At 58.3% G+C, this 24,873-nt stretch overlaps 2 protein-coding genes across 11 annotated transcripts in view; one reads left to right on the top strand and one right to left on the bottom strand.

Moving 5' to 3' along the window:
- RBFOX3 (RNA binding fox-1 homolog 3) overlaps nt 1-24,873 on the top strand; it is a 129,464-nt gene that overhangs the window by 5,607 nt on the left and 98,984 nt on the right. For 2 of the 10 annotated variants that reach the window (XM_063410022.1, XM_063410015.1), the window contains exon 1: nt 24,342-24,469. The exons of the other annotated variants lie outside the window; for them this stretch is intronic. The gene's annotated coding sequence lies outside the window, so the exon portion shown is untranslated. Of the gene's footprint in view, nt 1-24,341; nt 24,470-24,873 lie in introns of those variants that run through there. 10 annotated transcript variants of the gene reach the window in all.
- ENPP7 (ectonucleotide pyrophosphatase/phosphodiesterase 7) lies at nt 1,589-24,529 on the bottom strand. Its single transcript, XM_063409778.1, has 8 exons — nt 24,524-24,529; nt 24,171-24,314; nt 23,187-23,511; nt 6,009-6,290; nt 4,364-4,509; nt 2,968-3,588; nt 2,238-2,451; nt 1,589-1,843 (listed from the first exon to the last, which is right to left on the bottom strand). The coding sequence occupies exons 1-8, from the start codon at nt 24,527-24,529 to the stop codon at nt 1,755-1,757; spliced, it is 1,827 nt and encodes a 608-aa protein (XP_063265848.1). The 3' UTR covers nt 1,589-1,754.

Below are 24,873 nucleotides of genomic sequence, written 5' to 3'. Positions count from 1 at the left end.
CCCAAGGCTGGGTTGGGCAGGGCTTGGAGCACCCTGGGGCAGTGGGAGGTGTCCCTACCCATGGCAAGGGTGGCACTGGATGGGCTTCAAGGTCCCTTCCAACCTAAACCATTCCTTGGGTTTATGATCCTACTCTGTACCCCGTGCACCCTGGGCACGGGGACAGTCACAGCCTGGTACCAGCGGGTTCTGAGCTCTGCAGGCTCTGCCAGGATCTCCAGGATGCCAACTCTCCTACAGAGCTGGCTGCCCCTGCCTGTGGAGTGTGCATGGCTGCGCTGACCTGCACGGGAAGCCCCAAGGTCACCAGCAGGAGAACTGGGGAGGTTTCTGTGCACTCTTATCGTTAATATCAATTTCAGTGGCGCACACAGCACTGGCCACGCTCCCCTTTCAGAGCCTCCCTGCTGCTGCTGCCGCCCTGACCCCCACCCCAGCACAGTTTCAAGCCAAACATTTTCTTCCTGTTTTTCTGAGGGTGCGGCTCTTGTTTCATCTCGTTGGGTGAAGCCGATGCAGTGAGCGAGTCTCTATGGCAACAGATGTTTATCGAGCCCCTGAGATGAGGCACAGGGTTGGGGAAAGGCACCACAGCATCTGGGAGGGGTCTGGGGGTGCTGGAATGCCACGCTGGAAGCGCTGGAATGGGGGCTGCTGGGGGGGTGTCTTGCTCCCTGTCCCCTAAGCCCCAGCCTGGCTGAAGGACCCATGGCTGCTTCCTGCAGAGGGAGGTTTGGATTTGTACAGGGGCTTTTGCTTCAGCCCTGCTGTGCAGAGGTCCTGGGAGCCTGGGCTTCTCTGTCTCCTGGGCAGGTCCAGGCTGGGCGTGTCCGCCCTGGGTGGGGCCTGGCGCCTTTCACAGGAGGCTCCCAGCACAGAACAGGTTTTAATTAGGTTGGATACTCAGTATGGATCAGCTGTCTCTGCTCCAAACCCACCGTGGAGCTGCTCTGCCTCCTGCATTTGGGGGGATGCGAACGTGGGGTGACCGTGTCAGGCTGGACATCAGTGCCACCTTCCACAGCAGTGCATCCTGGTGTCACCCCAGAGCTTGGGGGGCACCTCCCCTGGGGACTCAGTCACGCCAGAGGAGCGTGGGTCGGTAATTTAGAGAGGTTTGGGGAATTTGTCCAATTCCCTGAGCCTGGGACTGGTAGTCCTTGTGAGCCATGTCCTTCCCCATCTTGCCATCGTTCTGGTGGAGTTGCCTGGAGCCTGGGGGCTGCCAGGACAGGAGAGCACAGCGCTGCTGGTGCTTGTTTCAGGTCTCTGCAGCCTGTAGGTATCGGCTGGAGGTTTGTCGTGCTGGAAGTGCAGGGAGTTGGGTCAGGAATTCCTTGTTCTGGTGGTTCTCTGCACAAATTTGCGCTGCGAAGGCAAGTGACAAACTCTGGGCTTGCAGCCACGCACAGCCACGTGCAGAGCCACCAACAGTGGAGGATTCACCCTTCGTGTGCTCATGCCACGGTCCAGACCTGGCTGCACACAGGGGACAGGACAGGGGACAGTGGCAGGGTGCAGGGGGGTGCCCACCCCTTGTGTTCTGCCCAGCCCATGCCCTGGGTGGTGTCAATGCTGACCCGGGGCAGGCAGAGCCCTGTCTGAGGTGTGAAGCCCCTTCTGTGTCCTGCAGGGAAAAGTTTTGGGGGGCTCCACAGACAGACGAAACCCGGGGAGACCACGCCCAAAGGGGGGACGTGTTTGCCTGGGTCAGAGTCCTGCTGGGGGTCCTTGGGGTCGGTACCTGATGGGGGTTAGAAAACGCCTCTCCAGCACCCCAGAACGAGAGTGAGCCCCAGCATCAGCGGCAGCTTCTTGGAGGGATGGAGAGAGGGACCCGAACCTGCCGTGCCGAGAGAGGGGTGAGTGCCAGCCCTGCCCCTGTCACCTCCTGCCACCCATCCTGCTCCCCCCACCCGGCCGGGAGCGGCGGCGGCCGCCAGGTGTCGCTGTCCCCGCGGGAATCCCGGCGGAGCGCAGCGCTCCCGGTGGCGCTCCCGGTGCCCATTGCCGCTCCCGGTGCCGCTCCCGGTTCGCTCCCGGTGCCCACTTCTGGTGTCTCTTGCTGTTCCTGATGCCCGCTGTCACCGCTGGTGCCTGCTGCCACTCCCGCCGCCCCCGTGACTCCCGCTGCCCCCGTGACTCCCGCTGCCCCCGTGACTCCCGCTGCTCACCGTTGTTCCCATTGTTGTTCCCATTGTCGTTCCCATTGTCGTTGCCATTGTCCGTGGGCTCCTGCAGCATGGGCTTGGTGACCTCCAGGGAGCCGTCGTGGGGCTCGGGGGTGATGCCCAGCAGCTCGCAGAGGAGCGCGTAGACGTTGACGCTTTCGAAGGGCTCCACCACCAGCCCCTTCTTGAAGGCGGGTCCCACGGCACGGAAGATGGTTTTCATGTTCGTGGCGTTGTTGTCAAAACCGTGTTCCCCTTTATTGAACTGGACCTTGAACCTCTGGAGGGGAGAGCAGGAACGTGAGCACCCCAACCCCTCTGCCCCCACAGCTCCCTCCTCTACCACCACGTTCTGCAGCTGCGGGGTTTGATGGTCTGGTTGGCTCCTTTCAGTTTGGGAAGTTGATCTGTTGGTGTTGAACTCTGCAGAAGCTGGAGGTGCCTCCAGACACCGCTCTCAAGCAATTACATCCTGCAAGTTCCCTCCCTAAACGTCAGCACATCCAAATTTTGTTGTACTGAGGAGCTTCCAATGGGAAGCTGCCTGTTGATGCTGGGCCTTCCCTTAGGTCAGGCTAGGAGAAGATCCTGCAATGGATATTCTGCATTCATGCAACTCCTGCTCCAAGGTTTCTGGATACTTTCTCTACACAAAGAGCTGGAATTTAAATCTGTGTGTATGGAGACCAATTAGCACAAAGGCCTAAGTCTGGGTGGGTGCTGGGGGCTGTGAGGGGGAGAGGAGGGAGAGGCACATCCCAGAGGACAGTGGGCTGTGCCTGGGTGTCCACCTTACCCCATGGATCACGTAGCCTGGGTCGCCGTATAACAGAAGTGGGGTGATGCGGGAATGGTTGGCGTAGTGGAATCTTTTGGGAAACTCTTCTTTCTTGTGAACGTGCAGTTTTGGGTGGGCATTTTTCAGGACTGAGTACACATGCTCTAATTTGCCTTCTTTTGGCACCAGAAGTCCATTGGGTCCGTAGTCTAAGAGTTCGAAGTCGAGGTCTTTGAATGAGAAGTTGGGGATGGTGCGGATGTGGATCTCGTCCTTTTTTATGACGGTCTCCATGCCGTGGTCAGAGGTGATGATGAGGTTGAGCTTTGACTCCAGGCCGCTTTCCCGGATGCGCTGCCTCAAGTAACCCACGGTTCTGTCCACCTGCTTGATCATGTTTTTCCTCTGAGTGGATTCAGGGCCAAACTTGTGTCCTGAGGAGTCCGGCTCCCCAAAGTAGAGTGTGATGAAGTCGAGGTTCTCCACTGTGAACCATTTCATGACGGTGTCAATGCTCTGCCTCCAGTTGGTTTCGTTGCTGTAGTTGAACAATGGGGGTTCCACCAACTTCTTGTACACTTCCTCCCCTCGGTATTTCGCTTTGGCTCCAGGGAAGTGGACAGAGCCTGTCTTCAAACCCTGTGAGTGGAGGCATCCCATAAACTCACCTGAACTCCCTCGGCAGCATCCTTCCATCTGTCAGTGCAGCCACCTCCTAACGTGATCAGTTCATTCACTCCCCAATGTCTACCTCTGCCTCTAATGAGGTTTTCTTGCTCATTGCCAATTAGAAGTGATTAATTGAAAGCACTGCCATTGCACTTGGTTCTTCACTGTGTTTTAACACCAGTTAAAACTTTGGAACCAGTGACCCACTTGCACCTTGGATGGACCCTCTGGCTCTTGACCATCAAGACATTAAGGTGTGCTTTACTGAGGTCAGAGGAGCCAGTTTGGCAGGTAAATGTGGGCAAAGCTCTCGGGTTTCATGTCCTGCCCCAAGGCAGATCCAAAGCGTGCTGGGCTTGCTGCAGCTCCCGGGGAGAGGGGAGTGGCCCCTAACGCTGCCACCCAGCTGCCCTGGGTGTGCCTCGGGGTGTGTGGAGCTCCCAGGCTCAGGATGTTCCCTGAGGAACTGGCTGAGGCTTCTTTAAACAGGAACAGGATAACTGGCTTTGTTAATGTCTTAATAAAGCTGAAATGCATCTATTATTTTTTGCTATTTTTAGTAGAATGATCATAATTATTCCTGCCAGTGTCTGGGGATTTCAGTTTTTTGCTGGTCTAATTAGCCTGACGTTCACAGGGAGGCTGGGAACTCACGGCCACTAGGGATGGTGGCTTGCCTGTGGCTTTTCCTGGAGGATGGCAGCTTGCATGGGGGTCTGTGCGTGACAGGGGGTGCCACACTTGCCTGTCTCTGGGCAGTGATCCAGATGGGGAGGCTGCCATTGTCCCACCAGCTGCTTATGCCCTGTGTGGTGTAGTAGGGCATCCTCAAGCCTGTTTTGGTGTCAAACCACATGTTATGGATCACCCCGTGGTTCTCTATGTACCGCCCTGTGGGAGAGAAGAGAGGAGGGGTGAGCCAGGCTGTGCTGGGGGTCTCACTCCCACACCGGGTGTAGGGCTGGCTTTGGGCACAGGGGGCCTTTGGCCTCCCCTTCTCTTTGCCCCTTCCTACCCCTGCCCTCTGCCAAGTGGGGTCCTGGGGCAGGGAGGGGGTGCTGGGGGAGTGCTGCTTCCCCTGGGGGTTGGGTGATGTCTGGTGGGGCTCACCTGGGCCCAGCCAGGCACTGGCACCACCGGCAGCTGTTGCTGCCCTCTGGGCATGGGCAGGTTCCCATTACCCTGTTTTTATCTAATCACGGGCTGTTTCTCTGCTGTTGCTCACAGTCTGTGAGATCAGCGAGCAGAGGTTTCAGATAGAAGGGAGAGATGCACTTTGACTCCTGCATTTTGTGCTATTTTTGTTATTCTCGTCCTGAAGACTGCGCAGTCCCTTCTGCATGATATCCCCACCCTCCCCCGTATTGATGCTGCCTCCCTGCTTTTGCCCATCAGCAGATTTCATTAGCATGCTCCACTCTTTTATGCCAAGGTTATTAATTAAAATCTTAAATAAGATTGGCTCCAAAATCGATTTTTCAGGAATTCCCCTGGTGCCCTCCCTCCAGCCTGACAATCTCCTCTCAGCATCCACTCTGTCCTCTTCCCGTAGCCTCTCACTTCCCCACATTACAGAATTTGAACTAATCTTCATCTTCTCCATCTTAACTAATGATTTCCCATGTGGCACTGTATCAAATGCACTACTGAAGTCCAGAAAGGCTAAATTTAGAGCATCTCTCTTATTTAAAACATAATTTATCTTATCAAAGGAGGCTATTGAGTTGGTCTGGTGCTATTTACCTTTGATAAATACAGGTTCAGTTCATGGAATCCCAGAATGGTTTGAGTTGGGAGGAACCTTAAAAACCATCCCATTCCACCTCTCTGCTGTGGGCAGGGACACCTTCCACCAGACCAGGCTGACTCCAACCTGGCCTTGGACATTTCCAGGGATGGGGCAATCTGGGCAATCTGTGCCTCACCACCCTCTCATGGAAGAAATTCTTTGTCTCTAGTTTAGATTTCTGCATTGGGGATTTCTGCATCCCTTGCCTTGCCTGCTCTGAAGCTCCCTGTGCTGCTGGCTCTGGCTGCCTCCTCTCCTCTCCTCTCCTCTCCTCTCCTCTCCTCTCCTCTCCTCTCCTCTCCTCTCCTCTCCTCTCCTCTCCTCTCCTCTCCTCTCCTCTCCTCTCCTCTCCTCTCCTCTCCTCTCCTCTCCTCTCCTCTCCTCTCCTCTCCTCTCCTCTCCTCTCCTCTCCTCTCCTCTCCTCTCCTCTCCTCTCCTCTCCTCTCCTCTCCTCTCCTCTCCTCTCCTCTCCTCTCCTCTCCTCTCCTCTCCTCTCCTCTCCTCTCCTCTCCTCTCCTCTCCTCTCCTCGTGTCTTCCTCTGACCCGCCAGCCCTGGCTTGGCCCTTCCCCAGCCCCAGCGGCCCCTGGCCGGGCACTCACCGGTCAGCAGCGTGAAGTGGCAGGGGCTGGTGAGGGTGATGAAGGGAGGAGTCATGTACTTGGCCTTCACCCCGTCCGCAGCCATCGCGTCCAGGTTGGGGGTGTCCACGTCCTGGTCGTAGTTCCACCGAAAGCCATCGAAGGACACCAGCAGGAGTTTGCTGCGGTTGGGCGCCTGCTGCAGGGGGAGGCATCTCCCTGAGGTCAGGGCAGCAAAGAGGAGCCCCAGCGACAGCAGCATCTTCGTGCCCTTGAGCTGGGGTAGCCCAGGTGTCCGGAGAGCTGCATTAATACGTGCGGGACGGGACTAAGTTCGGTCCTTATCTAATCTCACAGTTGCTGTTCGGGCGTGTGGTTTCAGCATTTGGTATCAGAGCAAGTCTCTTGTTTGTCTCTCTGTAGATTATCTTAAAGTTCCTTCTGGGTCAAACACCTGCGTCTTCCCTCAGCGGTGCTGCTTTGGTGTGTGGGCAGGGACATTCCTGGGGTGGTGGGAGCTGGGAGCCTGCACAGCCCCCATCCCTCCCAGCCCATCGTGGTGTCCTTTCCCCACTCCTGGCTCATGGTGCCTGCTCTGTGGTCAGCAGTTCAGCCTCAGAAGGCACCTCACACCCTAGGACTGCTTGTCCACCTTGAGATGGAGGCTCAGAGGCTCAGGGAGGAGCTTGGATTTACTCACAGTTTCCAGCGTGGCTTTGCTGAGCTGCTCACTGGAGAAGGAGGCTCTTCCTTGGGTCCTGACCATGGATAACCCCTGGAGATGCTCCTGAGGGTGAGCCCAGCTCTGGAGCCCCTGTGTCCCGTCAGCCCAGCTCCCCCTGTGCTCTGCTGCTCACCACAGGTGACCCTCATCTCCTTCTGTACTGCTGAGCTTCGCCATATCAGCATCCCATTGTATCAATATCTGCTGGTTTATGGCTTCTCTGGGGTTTAATCATTGCTGACGACTCATTTCTCAGAAAAACTGAGTTTAAGGCTTTGGTAGAGTTATATAAGAGAGGTTGTCTTGGTTCCCTGGGCTCTGAACTCACAACCTTTATGTCTTTGCTGATCTCCCTCTGCTCAGGGTGCAGATTTATTCCTTGGTGCTTTGCTTCCTGATTGCCTGCCACCCTCTCCTCACCAAGCAGAGCTGTCTCTATCAGGTTTTCCCAGCCCTATCTGGGATCATTACTTGATGATTCTCCCCAAGACTGAGCTGGGTAGATGAGTCTTGGGCACATGGGTTTGTTCTTGCTGGATGGAATGACGGCCTCTTTGTAGTCCTGAGCATCTCAAGTATTCCCATCTGGGCTGCTTTGGCGGGGCATTGGTGCCTCTTCCAGTATGGGCGTTTCCCCAGTGTGACATTGGATAATCTTGCAAGGACACTGCAAGAGGTCCAAGTGATCCCAGCAGGGACCCAGGGCCGACACCAGCTGGGAGTGCAGCCTTAGGCATCTGCAGGTAGTGGAAACGCTGGGCTGGATCCTGCCCTGAGCCCCCAGCCCTGCCATCCAAGCCCTGAGCCAACCCTCCTGCTAACGGAGGGCGTGGGGTGGGTGCTGGACTAGTGGCACCCAGCACTCGTGTCTGCCAGCCCAGCACTCCCCTCCCTCAGCTCAGGGTGCCTCTCTGCCAGCCCAGCACTCCCCTCCCGCAGCTCAGGGTGCCTCTCTGCCAGCCCAGCACTCCCCTCCCGCAGCTCAGGGTGCCTCTCTGCCAGCCCAGCACTCCCCTCCCGCAGCTCAGGGTGCCTCTCTGCCAGCCCAGCACTCCCCTCCCTCAGCTCAGGGTGCCTCTCTGCCAGCCCAGCACCCCCTCTCCCAGCCCAACACCGATGTTTACTCAAGGAACTCTTTTTTATCTGCATGTGCTGCCCTGGGTTCGATATTGTCCTTCAGTGAGGACAGAGCCTCCTGGCATCACCAGGGTTTAAAGGGCTCGTGATAAAGGTGTTATTGCTTGCCAAGCTCAGGGAAAGTCCTAAATATTCAGCGTGCTGCTCTGAGGTGGGTCACCAAGTCCCTGTGCCCCTGCTAACAGTGCGGGGAAGGTGCTGATAAGGTATCGTGTTCATCGCTCCTCGGGAGGGAAGCGCCGAGCCAGGAGGAAGCACTGCGCTAATCTCCGAGGAGGGTTTGATGTCAGGAGTGTCTCAAGGCACATTTTGATAGCGGTATCTGAGGAGCACGAGGCACAGATAAAGAACATCACCTTTGGCCACGCTGCCTGGGGACGCTGTGAGCTGCAGCTGAAAGGGCTGATGCTGCAGTAACGACGCCCCAGGCTGGTTCCTTCCGTGTGCAGATGTGCCCGAGGGGCCGTGGCTGCCCCGGGCCCACCCTGTCCCTGCTCAGCATCCCCGGGAGCACCAGCTCCGTGCTGGCAGCACCACTCCTGCACCCTGGAAACGCTCCTGAGAACAGTAAGGGAGCTCCAAGGGCACCACAGGCTGTCAGCCTGTCCCTGCAAAGGCCTTCTGGGGCTGACACTGCCCATCCTGCCCTTGTGGGGTGTCCTGGCAGAGCTGGACTCACTCTCCAGCCTGGGGGTGACTGAAGAGACCCCCGAAATGGCCCCTTTCCCTCAGCCCCTGCAGTGAGAGCTCGGGCAGCACCCGCGGGGCCGCGGCACCCGGCGAGGAACCAGCTACGGGCCGGAGCCGCGGGGCGGGGGCTCGGAGGGACCCGGGAGGGACCCGGGAGGGACCCGGGAGGGACCCCCGACCCCCGACCCCCAGCGCATCCGGGCCGGCAGGGGGCGCTGCGCGGCCGCGGCGAGGGCGGGGGAGGCCGGGGGGTCCCGGGAACGGCGGGGCCGGGATGGAGCGGGGATGGACGGGGATGGAGCAGGGATGGAGAGGGATGGAGCCGGGAATGGAGCCAGGAGTGAAGCCCGTGTCCAGAGCAACAGGAGGGCGGGGAGCACCTCCTGTGATCAGGGTGGGATTTCACCCCGCTGGGAGAAGGGAGTCCATCCCGGCAGGGATCTCGGGGCACAGCTGCCCTCCTTCCCCTCCAGGCGTGCGCTGAAGCTCTACCTCGAGCACCGCCCCGGCCTGGAACGCTCTGAGTCAGCTCTGCCCCCGTGCTGCTCCTCCCGGCTGGCTCGGGGTGATGGGTCTCTGGGCATGAAGTCTCGGCGAGTGTGGGAGGGGAGTGGCAGGGGTCAGGACGGAGGGCGACAGCCTTGGGGCACGGAGCTGGGGTCGGGCTGGCTGGAGGAGCGGGGGGCTCCCATCTCCCAGGCTGAGTCACTGGCAGCGTTATCAGAACCCCAGAGGTTGTGCCCATTTGCTGTCTGCCTTCCCCAGCGCTGAATTTGCTCCTGGGTTGGAAACCAAGAGCCTCTCCTGAGGGAGCCCCGCGCGGGGGCTCAGCCGGGCGGCTCCGGGCCCACCGGGCCGGGGGGACACCGGGGACTGCCCAGGCTGGGGCCTGGGCAAGCCCTGAGCCAGCAGCAGCTCTGCTTACCCGGGCTGGTGCAGCCCCTCCCGGGACGCTGAGCTGCTCCACGCCGGGAGGGAGCTCCTCCCATGCAGGGTCCCTGGGGAGAGATCTGGCCAGCAGTGAAGGTGAGGAGAGAGACAGAGGGATGAGAGCAGGGGGAAAACTCTGTCTCTTGCTCTCTGCAGCCAGGCAATGTCTCTGGATGAGGATGAGGGGTTCTGGTGCTGTTCTCTGGTCACTGCTACTGAATACTGGTGGTGATTCCCAGGGCTCAGCCTGAGGCTCCCCAGCAGCTCATGGCCTGGGCTCCTCTTTCTGCGCCTTGGTGGGGTCTGAGCCCTGTGGAGCGGAGCAGGGTCAGCCCTGTGGCTCAGCCTGGCTCTGCTCTGCACCTGGGATCCCTCCTCTGCAGCTTGGTTAATCCCAGCATCGACCGCTCCATCTGGGCCTGCGGCTCTTCCTCAGCTTTCTTAGCTAATGGCTATGTCTGCCTCCCATTGATCCTCAGCTGCAGAGCTCATTGATTAAGTACATTTCTTATTACACTTAATGGTATTTTACTCCTCTCTGTGCTTCCCTCGTGCCCGCTGCTCACCCTGTGCCTGCCGGGAGGAGAATTCCTCTGCCCAGAGAAGCCTTTCTCCATGCTGGCCCCGCTCTCCTCCCCCCAGCCACCACCCTGCTGCCCTTTCTCCTGCTCTCCCTGCCTGCCTCCTCCTCCTAGGCCAGGGCAGTGCCTCTGCCTGCTCTCTGCCCGTTCTTTGCTCCCTGCTGCCAGGCAGGGCTGATTTTCTCCCCAGTGGCACAGCCTTGCCAGGGTGAGAGGCACTGCCCAAGGCACTGTGTTCTCCCCTCGCCGACACCTCCACACTCACCACATGCTCCTTGCTCCACGCCTCACCTCCTTTCAACTCTCTTGCATGCATCATTCAAAAGCCTTAACATTATTTGGCATAAAATATTTACTTAACTGAGCTTTTTGCAAATATTCCCCTCCATTATTTTCCCTCCTTTTGGGAGCAGACACTGTTTCTCCTGTGCTCTCAAATGGCTTCTCTTAAATAATAGAACAAGAACATATGAACACCCAGTAGCCTTTTTCTTTCTTCTGAAATACCCATAAATGTAAAGGTGTCACCCATCCATTAGGGCCACACCAGGACTGTGCTCAGGAACACCCAGCAGGGCCCTGCCTGTGGAATCACCTCACTGCTGGGCAGGGACAGGCAGGGAAGGTGTTTCGGGAGAGAGCAGAAATACAGAGAAGGTCTGACATGATGCAGAGTATTAATATTTATTTTAAAATGTTCCTTGCAGAAGGGACAGCTGAAGGTTGGCAGAGAGAGTGCAGGAATGAGTGCTCCCAGTCTGGGACAAAAGCTTGAAACAAAATTCCCTCTGGCAGGGAATTGGCTGGTCCTGGGGAGCCCAGCCTGGGACATGGGGTGCCAAGGGACATGTCCTGTCGTGAGCAGCAGGATGGGCAGATCCTAAAGAAGGGGATATGGAATGTGAGGAGCCCCCTGGAGCCATCCCATCTGGAGAGGCTCAGGGGGTTTCTGCTGTCCTGGGCAAAGGCCTGTGATGTGCTTGGGCTTTGGCTTCTGTTTTCCTCTGACAAGGGGGAGTGGTTTTGAGCTGAAAGAGGCAGGTTTGGGTTAAGTGTTGGACAAAACTTCCCTGTGAGGGTGGTGGGGCTCCTGGGGGCAGGAGCTGGGAAGCAGGGATGGAGCCTGGGAGCTCTGACCTGCAGCCAGGGCCAGGCTGAGGCAGCTGAGCTCCCACAGTTCTGCTGCTCCATCATTCCCTCTCCCACGGGACCGGGCTCTGAGCATCCCTGGCTCTGCCTGGGGCTGGGCTGGCCGTGCTCACCCCGGCTTGGGACCTGCCTCTGTGTCACCGAGCACCGTTTCAGCGTTCCGTGTTCCAGCCAAGCAAGCAGCCTTTTCCCTGTAATGCCGGCAAATCCCTGCTCCTGCGGAGCTGTTAATTGATTTCCCTTCCCGGCGCTCCCGCCCGTGGCTGTGCTAACACTCGCCTGCCCGCGCTCCCTGCCCGCGCTCCCGTCAGCGCCTGCGACAGCCAGATCCTGAAATTATTGATAAACACTCATCGGGGCTGGAGCCTGGGAAATTGCCAGCAACCCCAGCGGGTTTCTCTCTTGCCAGCATCATTTTTCTTGATGACAGCATGTTCCGAACTTTGGCAGGGAGGGGACAGGGCTTCCTGGTAACTTTTTTTTGTTTGTTTTGTGCACTGGTGGTTTTAAATGATCCCTGCAAATAGCAGAGTGGAGACTCTGGGGAGCAAATGCCTGTGATTATCTCTGTCCTTCCCCCACAGAGAGCTGGATTGGATTCTGCTCAGAATTCTGCTCTCACAGGTCAGCCCTGCTCCTCCATCCCATTTAGTGCCTTTCCAAGCTCAGGAATTCTTGATTCCTAACTCAAGGATCCCTGTTTCTTCCTCAAGTCCTCTGCTCTTGCAGACTGTTACCCTGTGCCACGGCATCTGGATGGGCAAGGACATCACGCGGGCTAGTGTGGGCACAGCAGCAGAAGCAGGACATCCCTGTCCAGAGCCAGGACAGTCCTCATCACCACGGAGCCCGACTCTGCTGTGCCACAGGGCAAAACCCCCCCTCACACCTCCCTGAGCCGTCCCACACCGCTCCTGCCCAGCCCCTGGAGTGGTGCCGGGTGGTGCTGGTGCTCTGTCCCGGCTCACACAGCACTCACAGATGTGTGGGGCACTTGTGTCTCTCGCTGGGGCTCGTTCTGGAGCTGGGAGCGTTTTTCTCTCCACGAGCTCTCCTAATTAGTGGGAGGTTGTGGATCAGGAACAGAGGGAAGTGTCCTTCTGTGGTTCTGGCACTAGAAATAATTAAGCCATGTTTCACCTATGGCAAATCTAGTTCTGTCCACATCTTGATTTTTCTCTTAATATCTTGGGGATGCTGTTGCAGCCATTGGATTCACAGCCATGTCCAGAGCTTTCCTGCAATCGCCTGGATTTTGTACTCTCTTCCTAACTGGTTGCTGGCTTCTTCTTAGCTTGTTCGTTTTAGCCAAGCCGTGTTTGCCTCTGTGCCAATATTCCCCATCCCCTGCTGGGCAGCCCAGCCCCGGGGCGATGGGGCAGAGGCTGCAGGACAGGGGCAGCGGGACCCGGGCACCGCGGGCACCGCGGGCGGCTCCGGCGGAGCCTCAGGGGCGCGTTCCGGCACAGCCCGGCGCTCCCCACCCGCAAACCTGTTGTCAACGGGAGCTGGGGAGCCCAGCGGTCTGTACGGAAGGGTCGGGATGGGAGCGGCTCTCGGGAGCCCCGGGGTTCCCGCGGTTCCCGTGTCAGAGGCCGGCCCGGCCGGGAAAGTGAAGATGTTCGCGGCGAGCTGAAAGGTGTGATTTATCAGTGCTGGTCCCCAGAGGCTCAGGGCCTGTCAGGCACCAAAAAAATCCCATCCATCACAGTGGGGGAGTGAGCTGCCTGGTTTTTTTTTCTTCTGGGTGTGTTTTTTGGCCGTTTTGTTTCTCAGTGGGTGCCGGAGCTGCCGGGGGAGCGTGTGAAAGGCAGCCCTGGGCGTGGGGCTGGGGGAGCTGTGGGGATGGATGGTGCTGCTCTCCCCGTGCGTTATGGGAACCTCTCCCCTCTGCTGTGCTTTTTGGGGCTGCAGCCTGTGGGAGGTCTCCAGACTGTGCACAAAGGAGGGGCTCAGCCCTCCTCCCAGCTTCTCCCTGTGCCCCCCTTTCCCCTGTCTGTCTGCACATGTGTGTACATCCATGTGCAGATCTCATTGTTTGCTTCTTTATAACATTTTCTTTTCCCAGTGTTTATGGGCCATGGGATTGGAAGTGAAGTATCTACTTAATTGCTGTCAGGCAAGGAGACGGGTTATAAAGTTGCCAAGGGAAAAAATAGCTCACTCTGGGGTAGATGCAGGGGAGCAGGGCTGATGAGAAGAGGAGGGGGCGGAAGGCTGGGGGTGGGAAGAGATGAGGAGAGAGAAAGAACAGGAAGGGATCAGCAGGCAGTGAAGGAGCTGGCTCAGGAAAGGAGCTGCTGGGGAGGCAGGAGAAAGGCCAGACAGAGGTGTGCTGGGTGAGAGCCAGCTCCCTTTGGGGAGTCTCTGTGTCCTCCAGGATGGTGGCATTTGCCTTCTCGTGTCTGAGTGTGGCTCCTGGAGCACTTTACAGAGGGAAAACAGGAGGAAGGAGGCCCTCCCTGTCCTCCCCAGCCTCCCCACTGCCGGAGCCTCCTGCCTGCTGCCGCTCCAGTTCCAGGTTCTTTGCTTGCAGCCCTCCTCATCTGCATCTCTTTCTTGTTTGCTTCATTATCTCCCAGTCTAACCCCGCACCGTGTCATCCTCATTGCACGGCTCCTCCCTCTCCCCAGTCACCACATTACTCCAGCAAGGGCTCCCTCTCCCATCCTTCAGTCTCAGCGCCGCACATAAAAGCGCTCTGATGGCCATGGCGTGATAGCAAAGACAGAACTTAATTTCACAGCATTTTCATATAATACTCCATAAAACTGAACAAATTTGCTGGAGTCCAAATCCATCTCATTATGCAGAGTCATTGGAAGGGAGCTTTTCCATTCGGGGCCTCGGCGCTCAGAGAGGGGATGGTACAGAAGAAGGGAAAAATAATTAATTAGGTGCTGCTCTGGATCAAAGATCCTGCATCGCAAGGCACATGAAATAAATGCCTGGCTCATGAATAAAAGCTGCACCAAGCCCTGTTTGCCTGGCCCCACAGAAAGTCTTCAGTGAGGCTGAAGGTGTGTGTGGGGAGATCTTTGGGCTGAGACTGTGCCCAGGAGGAGGAGATGGAGCAGGGCAGGAAAGGGAAGATGGATCTGGAGTGGAGGAGAGGGATCACGGAGTGCTCACCCAGGCAGGGGAGCAGGAGGCCTTGAGGAAGCACAAAGTGTGGCTCCACTCCCTGGCATTTCCCCAGTGTCCTGGTGTGGGAGGAGTGCTGGCCAGGCTCCCCTGCCCTGATCGATGGCAGTGCTGCTCCCACGGCAGGACAGTGCAGGGCAGGTGGATTAAAACTGCAGCAGCCAAGGGAGAGGAGAGAGCTCGCTTCACTTCACACTGTTAATTAATCTCTGAGCCAATGAGGATGCTCTCATCTGGTCTTTACTTAATCCATAACCCAGAAATCCTCAAATTATGTCATTTGTTCAATACAGATGAAATTAATTACTCTGGAAATAGGCAACAAGTTGCATTTCTGATGTTCCTTATCGTGTAATCAGATCTACAGCGAGCTCGGTGCAGCTGCAGTGGCAGCAGTGGGATCACCTGCAGCCAGCACTGAGCAGCATCAGCTGTAAACCTGTCACCAGGAGCCACATCAGCTGTAAACCTGTCACCAGGAGCCACGGGCTGGCTCCTGCCGGGAGCTGCGGGGGCTGTGGAGGCTCAGGGATCGCCAGGGATGCGGCACCTGGGCAGTGCCAGGGAGCCTCCACCCAGGGCTTCCCCCCACCTCAGCCCCCGGCCCCTTCCCTATTTATTGCCTCTTACTGGGGTCTCAGACACAGCTTCCCTGGGGCTCTGTGCCTGCAGGATGTGTCCCCACACCCTTTGGGGCAGTGAGGGGAAGGTCCTCATCAGGATGGGTCAGAGGAGCTGGGCACAGAATTACAGCGATTTATTTATTCATTAATGGAGTTATTGTGGGGATGTGCTGCTTGAGGCTCAGCACAACCAGGATCTTGTGGAGAGCAGTAAAGGTGATTCCCAGAGGTGCTAGAGCCACTCTCACAGTCCAGGGGTGCTCCCTCCCCTCAGTGCCCTGCTGTGCCCAGAGGCTCTGAGCATCCCATGGCACATCCCAGAAGGGCTTCAACGAGAGGGCCCAGCCAGGAACAGGCTCAGGTGGCAGGACAAGCCCCTGGGCTGGGCTGCCTGCACGGGGGGACCCCTCACCCCTCTCCCTGCTCAGCTGGGGGTCGTGGGGATCCCTGACCCCATCTGGGGGGAAGCTTTACTGCGAGTGGTGAAGGCACGTACCAGCTCACACACAACCAACACAGAAAGAGCTGTTGTAACAAAAAATCCATAGTGGTTGTTTGCTAAAATGGCTGTAGTGAATTGAAAAATATGACAAGGCAGCTGTTGGGAGGTGTCAGGGCCCTCAGCCCAGCTCTGCAGCTCACCTGGGTCACCCAACACGGTGGAATCCTTTCAGAGGAGAGAAAAACATAGTTTCTCTCTGTCCTATCAATTTAAATAAATTACCTATTACATTAGCTGCACTTAAAGCAAGAAATCAATCCCCTGCCTGAGCTGCTCTGAAATCCTTGGTTTGCAGCATGAAGCCTGTAATTGTCAGCGGTCCCCATGCCAGGAGTGTCTGGCAGTGAGGGGCTGTGGGGGCCGGGCTGTGTGGGGGGCAGTCCTGGGGGCACAGGCAGTGCTGCTGGCCTGGCCACAGCAGTGCAGGCACCTGAGGCACCTCCCAGGTGAGTGCCCAGGCCCACGTGGGCAGCGCCGTGCCAGCCTGGCAGCAGTGCAGGGGCTGGGCTGGGCTGGCTGCTGGGATCTCCCCAGCCCTGGGGATTGGAACCTCAGCGCCCCCGAGCCCCAGGGCAGGAGCAGGGTTTGATGTGGGAGCCCAACACCCCCAGTTCCTCCTCTGAGGGGGTGAGCAGAGCCAGAGCCCTGCCCAGCAGGCAGAGTGGGATGGAGGCAGGGATGGAAGCAGCAGGAGGCAGAGGTGCAGGCAGGGATGCAGGGATGGATGGAGGAAGCAGGGATGTGGGCAGGGACCCCTGTGGGGAGCTGGGCAGGGCAGGATCCCAGAAGGCAGGGCAGATTTCAGGAGCAGCCTTTCAGACATGGCTGATTCCTTTGTTTTTTTCCTGCTCAAAGTGCTGCCTTGTGCAAAGCTGCTCGAGCTCCTCAGATAAATTAGCATCCAGGGGATTGTTTTCCTCTACATTTTGTGCAGTTGCATAAGAGGGAGGAACAGAGGAGCCCAAGGAGCAGATTGCTTTGTAGAAGCATGAAACAGGCACAGCCAGAGCTGCTGCCCCTCCTGCTGCTGAGCCCAACGCCTTCAGCTGGAGGAGGCTCCAGGGTAGGAGCTGGCTGTGGCTGTGTCCCCTGGTCAGCGTGGGCAGGACAGAGTCCAGAGGCTCTTCCCAGCACGGCTGGACATCTCCTAGCTGTTCCCGGGTGTCCCAGTCCGCAGAGTGGCCGTGCCCAGCAGCAGCAGTGCCTGCAGACAGCCCAGCTCTGGCCCTCCTGCCCCGAGCAGCCCCTGCCCACTGCTGCTGCTCTCTCTGCCTCCACCTCCGAGGAGGCTGAGAGGTCCCTTTGCAGGGAGACCCAAGGAAGCTCCAGATATGCTGGTGTAGGAGCACAAGGAGGAGGAGGAGGAGGAAGGTATCAGTATCACTCAGCTGCCTCCCCCTGACCCAACCCCACTGATTGTACCGATCCCAGTGTGGGGAGATGTGTGAGGTGATGAATGTCCCCCAGCCCTGCCAGTGGAGACAGGGCCTGGGGGTTTGGTTTAACCCTTCCTGCACCCCAGTGCGGGTCCCTGTGCTCCCCCAGGGCTCGGGGGCTCCTGCCCTGGTCCTGCTGGCCGGGCTGGGCTGCAGATGTGTGACTCCTGAATTGCATTATTCCCTGCAGAGCATGGCCCACCCCATCCTGCCCAGCCTCTGCCTTTGGTGACCTCCCCGGGGGATTTTCCTGTGCCCGAGCAGTGGGAGAGATGCTGATGGGCTTCTCAGGCAGCTCCTCCGTGCTGGGGCCTCCCCAGCCCTTCCCAGATGGGTCCAGTCCAGCTGGGCTTGGCTCAGCCTCCCCACACACCCCAGCATTATTGCCTCACCCTCCCGTAAAACTCCACGGAGGAGCTGGAAATGAGCAGGGGCAGGATGAAAGACCCGACGGGGCTCGAACTTGCAGAGGGCGAGGACACCTGGGGAAGGGGGAGGGAGGGAGGGAAGGGGCTGCAGAGCTGCCGGGGATGCTGGGGAGAGGAGGGAGCTGCGGAGCGCCGGGGGAGCGCGGCTGGAAGCGCTTTCATAACCCTCAGCCAGAGTGATTTTCCGAGGCGTGAGTGATGGAGGTAAATAGGATTATCTCACAGAAGGGACCAGTGAAATAATAAACATCCTGATGCAGCCCCGGTAAATGAGGGGAGCCCGGGAGGAGCGGGAGCGTCCCGGGGGCCGGGGCTGAGCCCTCAGTGCGCGTTCGCTGCTTTGTGGGACCTGGCGCGGCTCTCCGGCTCCGGGGAGTGCCGGGCTGGGGGCTGTGAGGGGCTCTTTTGGGGTGGCGGAGGGCTCGGTGGCCCTGACAGCCTGCGGGGACCTGCGGGGCTCTCCCCGGGACACTGCAGGACCGAAGGCACAAAAGTCTCCCTTGACTTTGTTACGGTGACAGACTGAGTCTCCTCGGGCTGCGAGAGGCTCTTTAGCTACATTAACAATCTGAGATCTGATGGGAAAGATGAAATAACTCAGTCTCCTCCCCACCACTCACTTGAGACTCTGACAGAATCGCCACAATTAGGAAAATTCACCTCGAAGCTTCATCTGTAGAGGACCAGACCATGAGGAAATGTTTGGCCCAGAGGGAAGCAGAGGAGGAATTTTAGCTGCCTCTCATCTTTCATCATTTGCCTTCTCCGGCTCCTATCTTGGCAGCCCCAGTATTTTGCTTTGTCTCCTTCAGGTGACTAATCATTAGACTAATTAGTTGCTAATCAATGTTTAATTAAAATGTAGCGGTTAATTACTGGAGGTGGTACCACAGGTTGACTATGAAGTGTTATGGAAATATTTTTAAGGGCAGTTACAGGGAGCTGCTCCCCCCTCCTCGGCTCAGGGGTGTTGCAGGGTCCCCTGCCCTGGGAGCTGCAGGTGTAACACACCTGGAGCCGGCTCCATTGCCTGGGACCAGCTCGGGCTGTGGGTGACTCCGGAGCATCCCTGACACTTTCCCATGAGCAGCTGGGGATGGAGGTGCCTGGCAGCTCTGGGCAGGGTGGGATGTGCAGGGTGTTACTGGGATGGAATGGGAAGCAGCCAAAGCAGGATCCCAGTGCCCTGCCCAGGGCTGTGAGCCCCTTGCTTTGGGAGCTGTGTGAGCATTTGGGATGCTGGTGAGCATCCCAGCACAGGGGTGTAGCTCCTGTTCCTGTTCTCCCTGCTCAGCCTCTGCCTGCTCCTCTAAACCTCTCTGAGAGCTGGGGCCAGGAGGGATGGAGCAGAGGCCTCATTACATGCGAGAGGCAGGCAGTTCTCCGTGCCCCAGCCATCCCAGAGCCTGGTAAATATTCCAGCAGGGTGGTATGTGGGTCACCCAGGTGTGCTGCCTCCAGGTACCGGCGCATTCCAGCCCTCGGTGGGAGCCCGTGCCTGCTCTGCAGCTCCTCCCCCTCCCTGTGCCTGCTGGGGCAGGGGCTGCTCTCGGCTCTGGGGGCTTTGTGCCAGCTGGGGAGGCGGGGAGCTGGGGGCACCGTGTCGTGTTCAGGGGCTCTGAGCAGCTCCACGGGGTGGGCACCTGAGGGAGGGCAGGGACCCCCAGGATGCCCATGCACGAGCTGTGTCCCCTCCTCTGAGCAGTGGGGACAGGCGCTGTGCCTATGCCAGTGCCACCATTTACATTCTCCCCGCTGCTTACATCCCTTATTTCACTTCACTTGTCATTTTATGGCTCATTTTAATGTCTTGAGAGCAGCCCCACAGGATAACGAGGTCTGCTGCTGCAGAGGGTCCTGCGGCAGACACGGTGTCTCCATCCAGCTGGAGACACTGGAGCACAGCGTGTGCCTCTGTCTGGGTCAGCAGCGTGTCTGTTACCTGGGGAGGAGCAGGGATATGCTTTTTGGAGGAAAATTTTCTTTTTTCCCCACCTGCTAGTCAGAGGAAGATGCTGACAGTGGCCCAGGGGTTGGGTGGTTCGGGTGGTGACAATGCAAGCAACAAGCTAAGTTTAGAAATAATTGCTTTGTCTTTCACAGAGGTATTAGTGCCTCCATGCTGGCAGCTACAGGAATTAGCTGGAAGTTTTGGTGACACAAATACAGAAGCAAAATTATTGCTACTTATCATCACTTCTGTGTGTGTGAGGGGAGAGAGACGTTACCAGGGCAGAGAGAGGGAAGCAGTGAAGCAGAGGGGCTGGAGCTGGGGGTCTCCAGCACAAGGCTGGCACGTCCTTGGGGGAGCCCAGCCCTGGAGGCTCCAGCTCCACCAAAGAGGTGCTGGTTTTATGCCAAGGGTATGTGCCCATCCCTGGGACACAGCACGGGGGCCCTGCAGCAGCAGCACTGGGGAATGCACATCCTGCAACTGCTGTGGGAAATCAGTGCTGGCAGGAGGTGCTCAGGGCTGCTCCAGGTGAGCAGCACCCCAGGGGTGCACAGCCAAGGTGAGGGGGCCCTGTGGTAAAATTCTCCCCTCCCTGGATCCTGGTGTGCCCAATGCAGGCTCCTCTTTGGATGAGGAGCAGACTGCGGGGTTCAGAAGTGGCACCACTTTGGCTGTTCCCATGGGACGGGGTGGCAGTGTCAGGTCACAGGCCCAGGGCCCCACGGGGTGTGGGTGCTCAGCAGAGGAGCAGCAGCTCTCTGTGGATGGTAATGGGAGGATCCTCCCTCAGAGGAGCCAGCAGGGCCCTCGGGAGGCTGCTCTCCCTGGATGGCAGAGCTGCTGCTCCGTGGGGAGCTCCCGAGGACGCGGCTCCGCGCTCCTGCTGTTTGTTTCTGCCTGGCTCCAGGAGCGAGGTTCCTGCTGGCACCATCCTACCCCATCCCTGCCCGTCCCTCAGCGGCCTGGCTGCCTCCGAAAAGTTAAGTGGAATGTTTGGAAGGAACAGATCTCTGATGAAACAGGGCCGTTCATGCTTTCAGATATTAAATTCCATGCAGAATATTAAATAATTTCTTCCTCAATGATCCCAGTAAATTTAATTAGCTCTTGTTCCCCCGATAGAGTTGTCACTGCCATCGTGATGTGTGGATGAGGGGTGGAGTGAAGGGGAATTCCGCTTCCTTCCTGGGCCTTTCCTGTCCCCAGCATCACCTCCCTGCTTCTCCTTTGGAGCGAGATCCCAGCTCCAGCTGTGGGGAGGACGGAGCTGGGTGTGGGAGCCTCTTTCTCTCTGGTCTGCCTGGAGCTGCTCTGCCTGAAGGGAGCAGGGGCTGGGAAAGAACCTGGGGAAAATCAGAGGTATTTTGGGTGATTGTCCAGGGCCTTTTCTGTAGCTGCTGGAGAGCTTCCAAGAGGGAAGATGGGAATCACACAAGTATTTGACTTCCAGGAGACATTTGCTGTGATATGTGGTGTTGCTGGTGATAAGGGGATTTTTTTCTGTGTATGTGATGTTTGGTTTGTTTTTGCAAGTTTTAGAACATCAGAGCAAAGAGGAAAAAAAATCTCTTTGCAATGGAGGCAGCAAATAGTGGGTTATAAATGTGTCCCTGGCATGGTTCATTAGCTGCCATGACATATTGAGGGCTGGGAGCAGTGTGATACCAGCAAATCAATTCCAAATTTCATCTGAGAAGGAATGTGGGGAGGCCAGATCATGCAACATGTTACCAAACATTCCTTCCCAGCCAGAAAGGAGCTGCTCCTCTCTCCGGGTGCTGCTCCTGCTGGGCTGCGGCGCAGAATGCAAAATAAATAAATAACCAAGGATCTAATTTACTGATGATTAATTTGCATAATTAGTGCTGTGTCAAATCACTTTACCGAGGTGCAAGGCACACTCTGCTGAGGTGTTTGCATGGACATCTTTGCAGGTTTCCCCAAGCTCACCTTATTTCACATTTGACAGTGAGGATGTCACACTGGTGTTGGTGGGATTTCACAGGGTCGAAGGGGATGTGAGAGCCGGGGGTCTGCAGGGCCAAAGCCCTGCCAGCCTGCTCATGGCCTGTGCTGGTGCTGGAGCAGTGCCCTGCCGGGAAATCTGTGTGGCAGTGGGTGGCCCCAGGGCTGGAGCCAGGGATGAGCTCAGCCCGGGCTCTGCTGTGGGCACAGACCTGCCGGCTCCAGTGCCAGCTCCCTGAGAGGGGCAGCGAGGTGAATCCCGGCCACTCCGTGTCCACCTGCTGCTCCCTTGGTGCTCCAGGGATGATTTGGGAAGGGGCTCAGGGTGGGCAGCCAGGACTGAGGTTTTGGGGGGCTCAGTGCAGCCACGGGGCCCGAGGCGGTGCCTGGGAAGGGGGAGCAGTGTCTGGGTGCTGGGCAGCCCCCACTGCCACGTGTCCCTCACCTTCCCGAGGGCTCTGCCTCCTTGCAGGGTGATTTCTGTCCCCGAGTGCGGCTGATGCTGCAGCCCCCATCGCTTGGCACCAGGGCAGTCCCAGCAGTGGGACCAGCGGTGCTTCCCTCATCCTCCTCCTGCTCCCAGCAGGGGCCTGAGGTCGAGCACGGGCCGGCTTTGGGCCCGTTCCCCCCCGGGGCAGGGCAGCAGCTGCGGGGTGCCGCAGGTGAGGTGTCCATGGATGCCATGAATCCATGGAAAGCTCTAAGGCACGCAGCTCTGCGGGCAGCCCCGGCCACATCCCTGCTCCTGCTCCCTGTAATGGATATCAGATTGTTCTCCCAATCTTGGCATTGTTTCAATAATTGACTGATGCAGCACAATGTTCACTGATTTAATAAGTTTGTTAGTGTAATAGAGGCTCAGGATTTCGCTGTTAATGTGCAGTGACAATTGCATTGTAGATTTGCTCATTATGTTACATAACTTAGCTATAAAATCTATCGGAAATTATATTTAAAAAAGCATTATTGCAGAAGCCATCAGCATGGCTCTCCCTGCTCCTCCCACGGTGCTTTGCAGTCTGAGCGTGTCTGTTCAGTGCCTCGCTGGGACTGCACGTTCCGCTTTGTCTTTTTTGGGTCAGGGCATCTGACACTTGCCAGAAAGACAACCCTGGGTCTTGCCATGTCATCCCACCTGCTCCACTGCGGCCAAGGGTGGTGCAGGTACCCGGTGTTTTGGCAGCTCTCTGGGGAGGGCTCCAGCTGGCACCGTGCCCCCCAGCCCTCTGGTGGGACAGGCAGTGGCAGGTGAAGCTCTTGGCAGTTCCAGGCTTGAGCTGCTGGGGCTGTGTCAGAGCTGGACCTGCTGCAAACGTTCCCTTTTTGGGCAGGGTCGTGAGGAGGAGCTGGACATCCTTTGGGCACCTCAAAGTTGAGGGTCCCTGAGAGCCATGGGGGGGATGTGGGGGCTGTTGCCTCATGGTCTCGTGTCTCTCCCTGGCACTGAATGGCCTCTGCTGCCTTGTGGAGATCCCAGGGCTGGCTGGTGGCAGTGCCCTGGCTGGGGCACAGTGCTCAGCGCTGGGGACTGAGGGGATCCCACATTCCAGCAGCTGTGTTCAAGAAAAAACCCAGATGGAGCCACAGTGGGTCTTGTCGTGTCTGTACCACAGCCACAGTTCTGAGGAAAACCTCCCTTTCCTTAAAGACAAAAAAATCCCAGCAGCAGTAATTTAACAACTCTGACTGCCTCCGAATGAAGGCCCTGATGGCAAATAGGCTGTGAAATTGGCTAAGAAAAAAAGGAAAAACATGTTTTTCCCAGAGTAATACTTGTTCCCGCGGTTCACAAACACTCTTGCAGGGGTTTGTTGCCTTGTGCTGTTTCCAAGGGCTGCTCTTCCCTCCGCTGCCGCTCCGTGCATCCTCAGCCATTATCCCCCGCCTGCTCCTCCTCCTCCTCCTCCTCTCCCACGGCCGGGGAGGACACTCCTACCCTTGCCCTCCTGGAGATCCCCGGGCAGGTTCCCCCGGTGGGTTCCTCCCCGCGCGGGTGTCCCGGTGCCGATGCCGGGGCTCGGGCCTGTTCCGGCGGGTTGCTCAGCAATGCCGGGGGGATGCCGGTAGCGATGCCCGAGCGATGCCGGAGCAATGTCCGAGCGATGCCGGTAGCGATGCCCGAGCGATGACCGAGCAATGCCGGCATCCCGATCCCGCGCCGCCGCCGCTCCGCGCCCCTCCCGCTCCCCGGGCCGCGCCTCCGAAGCGGGATCCGGTTTGCGTTTCCAGGAACGGATGGCAGCCGGGACCCGGCTCGGAGGCTTGGGATGCAGGGGGATTTTGCAGAGCTGAGCTCTCCCGCATTCCCAGCTCCCCGTTCTCCAAATCTGCTGCCTGAAGCATCTCCAGCCTCAGTGAAGCGTGAGGAAGCGGCACAGCGGGGCAGAGCCGAGAGCGGCCTGCTGCCTTTGTCGGGAGAACAAGGGCTGCTGCGCTCGGCGCCGGGCCCGCCGCGCCCCGAGGGCTAAAAATACCCCCGGGGATGATACAGGATAGATGTGGGCACGGGTGAGGCGCAGTCCGTGTGTTCAGGGCCCTCACTCGCGGGGTGGCTCCTCACAGCCCCGATGGTTTTCTCCGCCCTGGTGTTCGGGAAGGGGGGCTGTGTGAGGGGAGGGGGCGCAGCTTTGGGAGGCTGTGGGTGGCTCTGCAGGAGCAGGAGGGGGTCTCAGAGATGACCCCGTGCTGAAGTCATAGGAGATAACTTCCTGCTGTAGCAGGCTGTAGATATTGCAGATACTTCTCGGGAAATAAAGCCTGAGCAGCTTCATCACAGTGTAAACTATTGGGAACCCCAAATAAATGGTGTGAGGCAGGAGAGGTGCTGAGCCCCATCCAGGAACGCCAGCAGGAGCAGCTCACTGTCACTGCCCTGTGACACCCCCTAGACCGGCAGGTTTTGGGGGGCTTGGCTGCCCACTGTGGGGGACCCGCTGCCCGAGCCGCCGCTGCTGACGGCTCCTTCCGAGATGGAAGCTCCCGGCAGCGAGCCCAGGAAAGGGCAGGGCAGGAGCGCGGGCAGCCGGGGGCTGCTCGGTCCGATAGCGCAGGTCTGCGCCGCTCGCTGCTTCCCAGGGGAGGAGATGAGCAGCCGGAGAGCGAGAGCCGCGAATGCCAGAGGTCTGCTCTTGCATAACACCCCAGGAAGCTTCCAGCTGCGGTGGGAATGCCCGGATCACTGCCCAGGGATCCTCAAATGTGATTGAGAGGGAGGAAAGGGTAAGGGGCTGAGACGCGCACGGAGCTTTAGTGAGTCTGGGGGATGCTACAAACCCACATCCTGTGGGCTCCCGGCGCTGCCTCGCGTTTGCCAGGGTTTGCTGTGAGGATTGGAAATCCCCTTCCCCGCTGCCACGAGCCTGGCACCCCACTCAGAGCCCGCGTATCGCACCCGGTGTCCAGGTGGACGCACAGCGATGGATTCAGTGTCCCTGATCCGGGTCGTCCAGGGGTCTTTGCTCCTTACCGGGCCGCAGTGCCCGGTGCTGCCGAGGGCAGGGACTGGGAGGAACCCCCGGGGCAGCCCGCTCCGTGCCGGGGCCGCTGCTGGAGGCTCGGATTTGGGGGAGAAACGGACAAACCCCGGCTCTTCTGGCGCAGCGGTGGGAGCGTGTGCGGAGCGG

This window comes from Prinia subflava, chromosome 12 (assembly GCF_021018805.1).
Source record: "Prinia subflava isolate CZ2003 ecotype Zambia chromosome 12, Cam_Psub_1.2, whole genome shotgun sequence".
Classification (NCBI taxonomy): Eukaryota; Metazoa; Chordata; class Aves; order Passeriformes; family Cisticolidae; genus Prinia; species Prinia subflava.
This window is presented reverse-complemented; position numbering and strand designations above follow the sequence as displayed.

Excerpts from the sequence above, each read along its gene's own strand:
- ENPP7 (XM_063409778.1), bottom strand. Across the intron at positions 6,291-23,186 it reads GGATCTCCAGGAGGGCAAGG|CTCTCCGGACACCTGGGCTA; the intron begins GTAGGAGTGTCC and ends GTATTAATGCAG. Across the intron at positions 4,510-6,008 it reads CCACTTCACGCTGCTGACCG|GGCGGTACATAGAGAACCAC; the intron begins GTGAGTGCCCGG and ends TCTCTCCCACAG.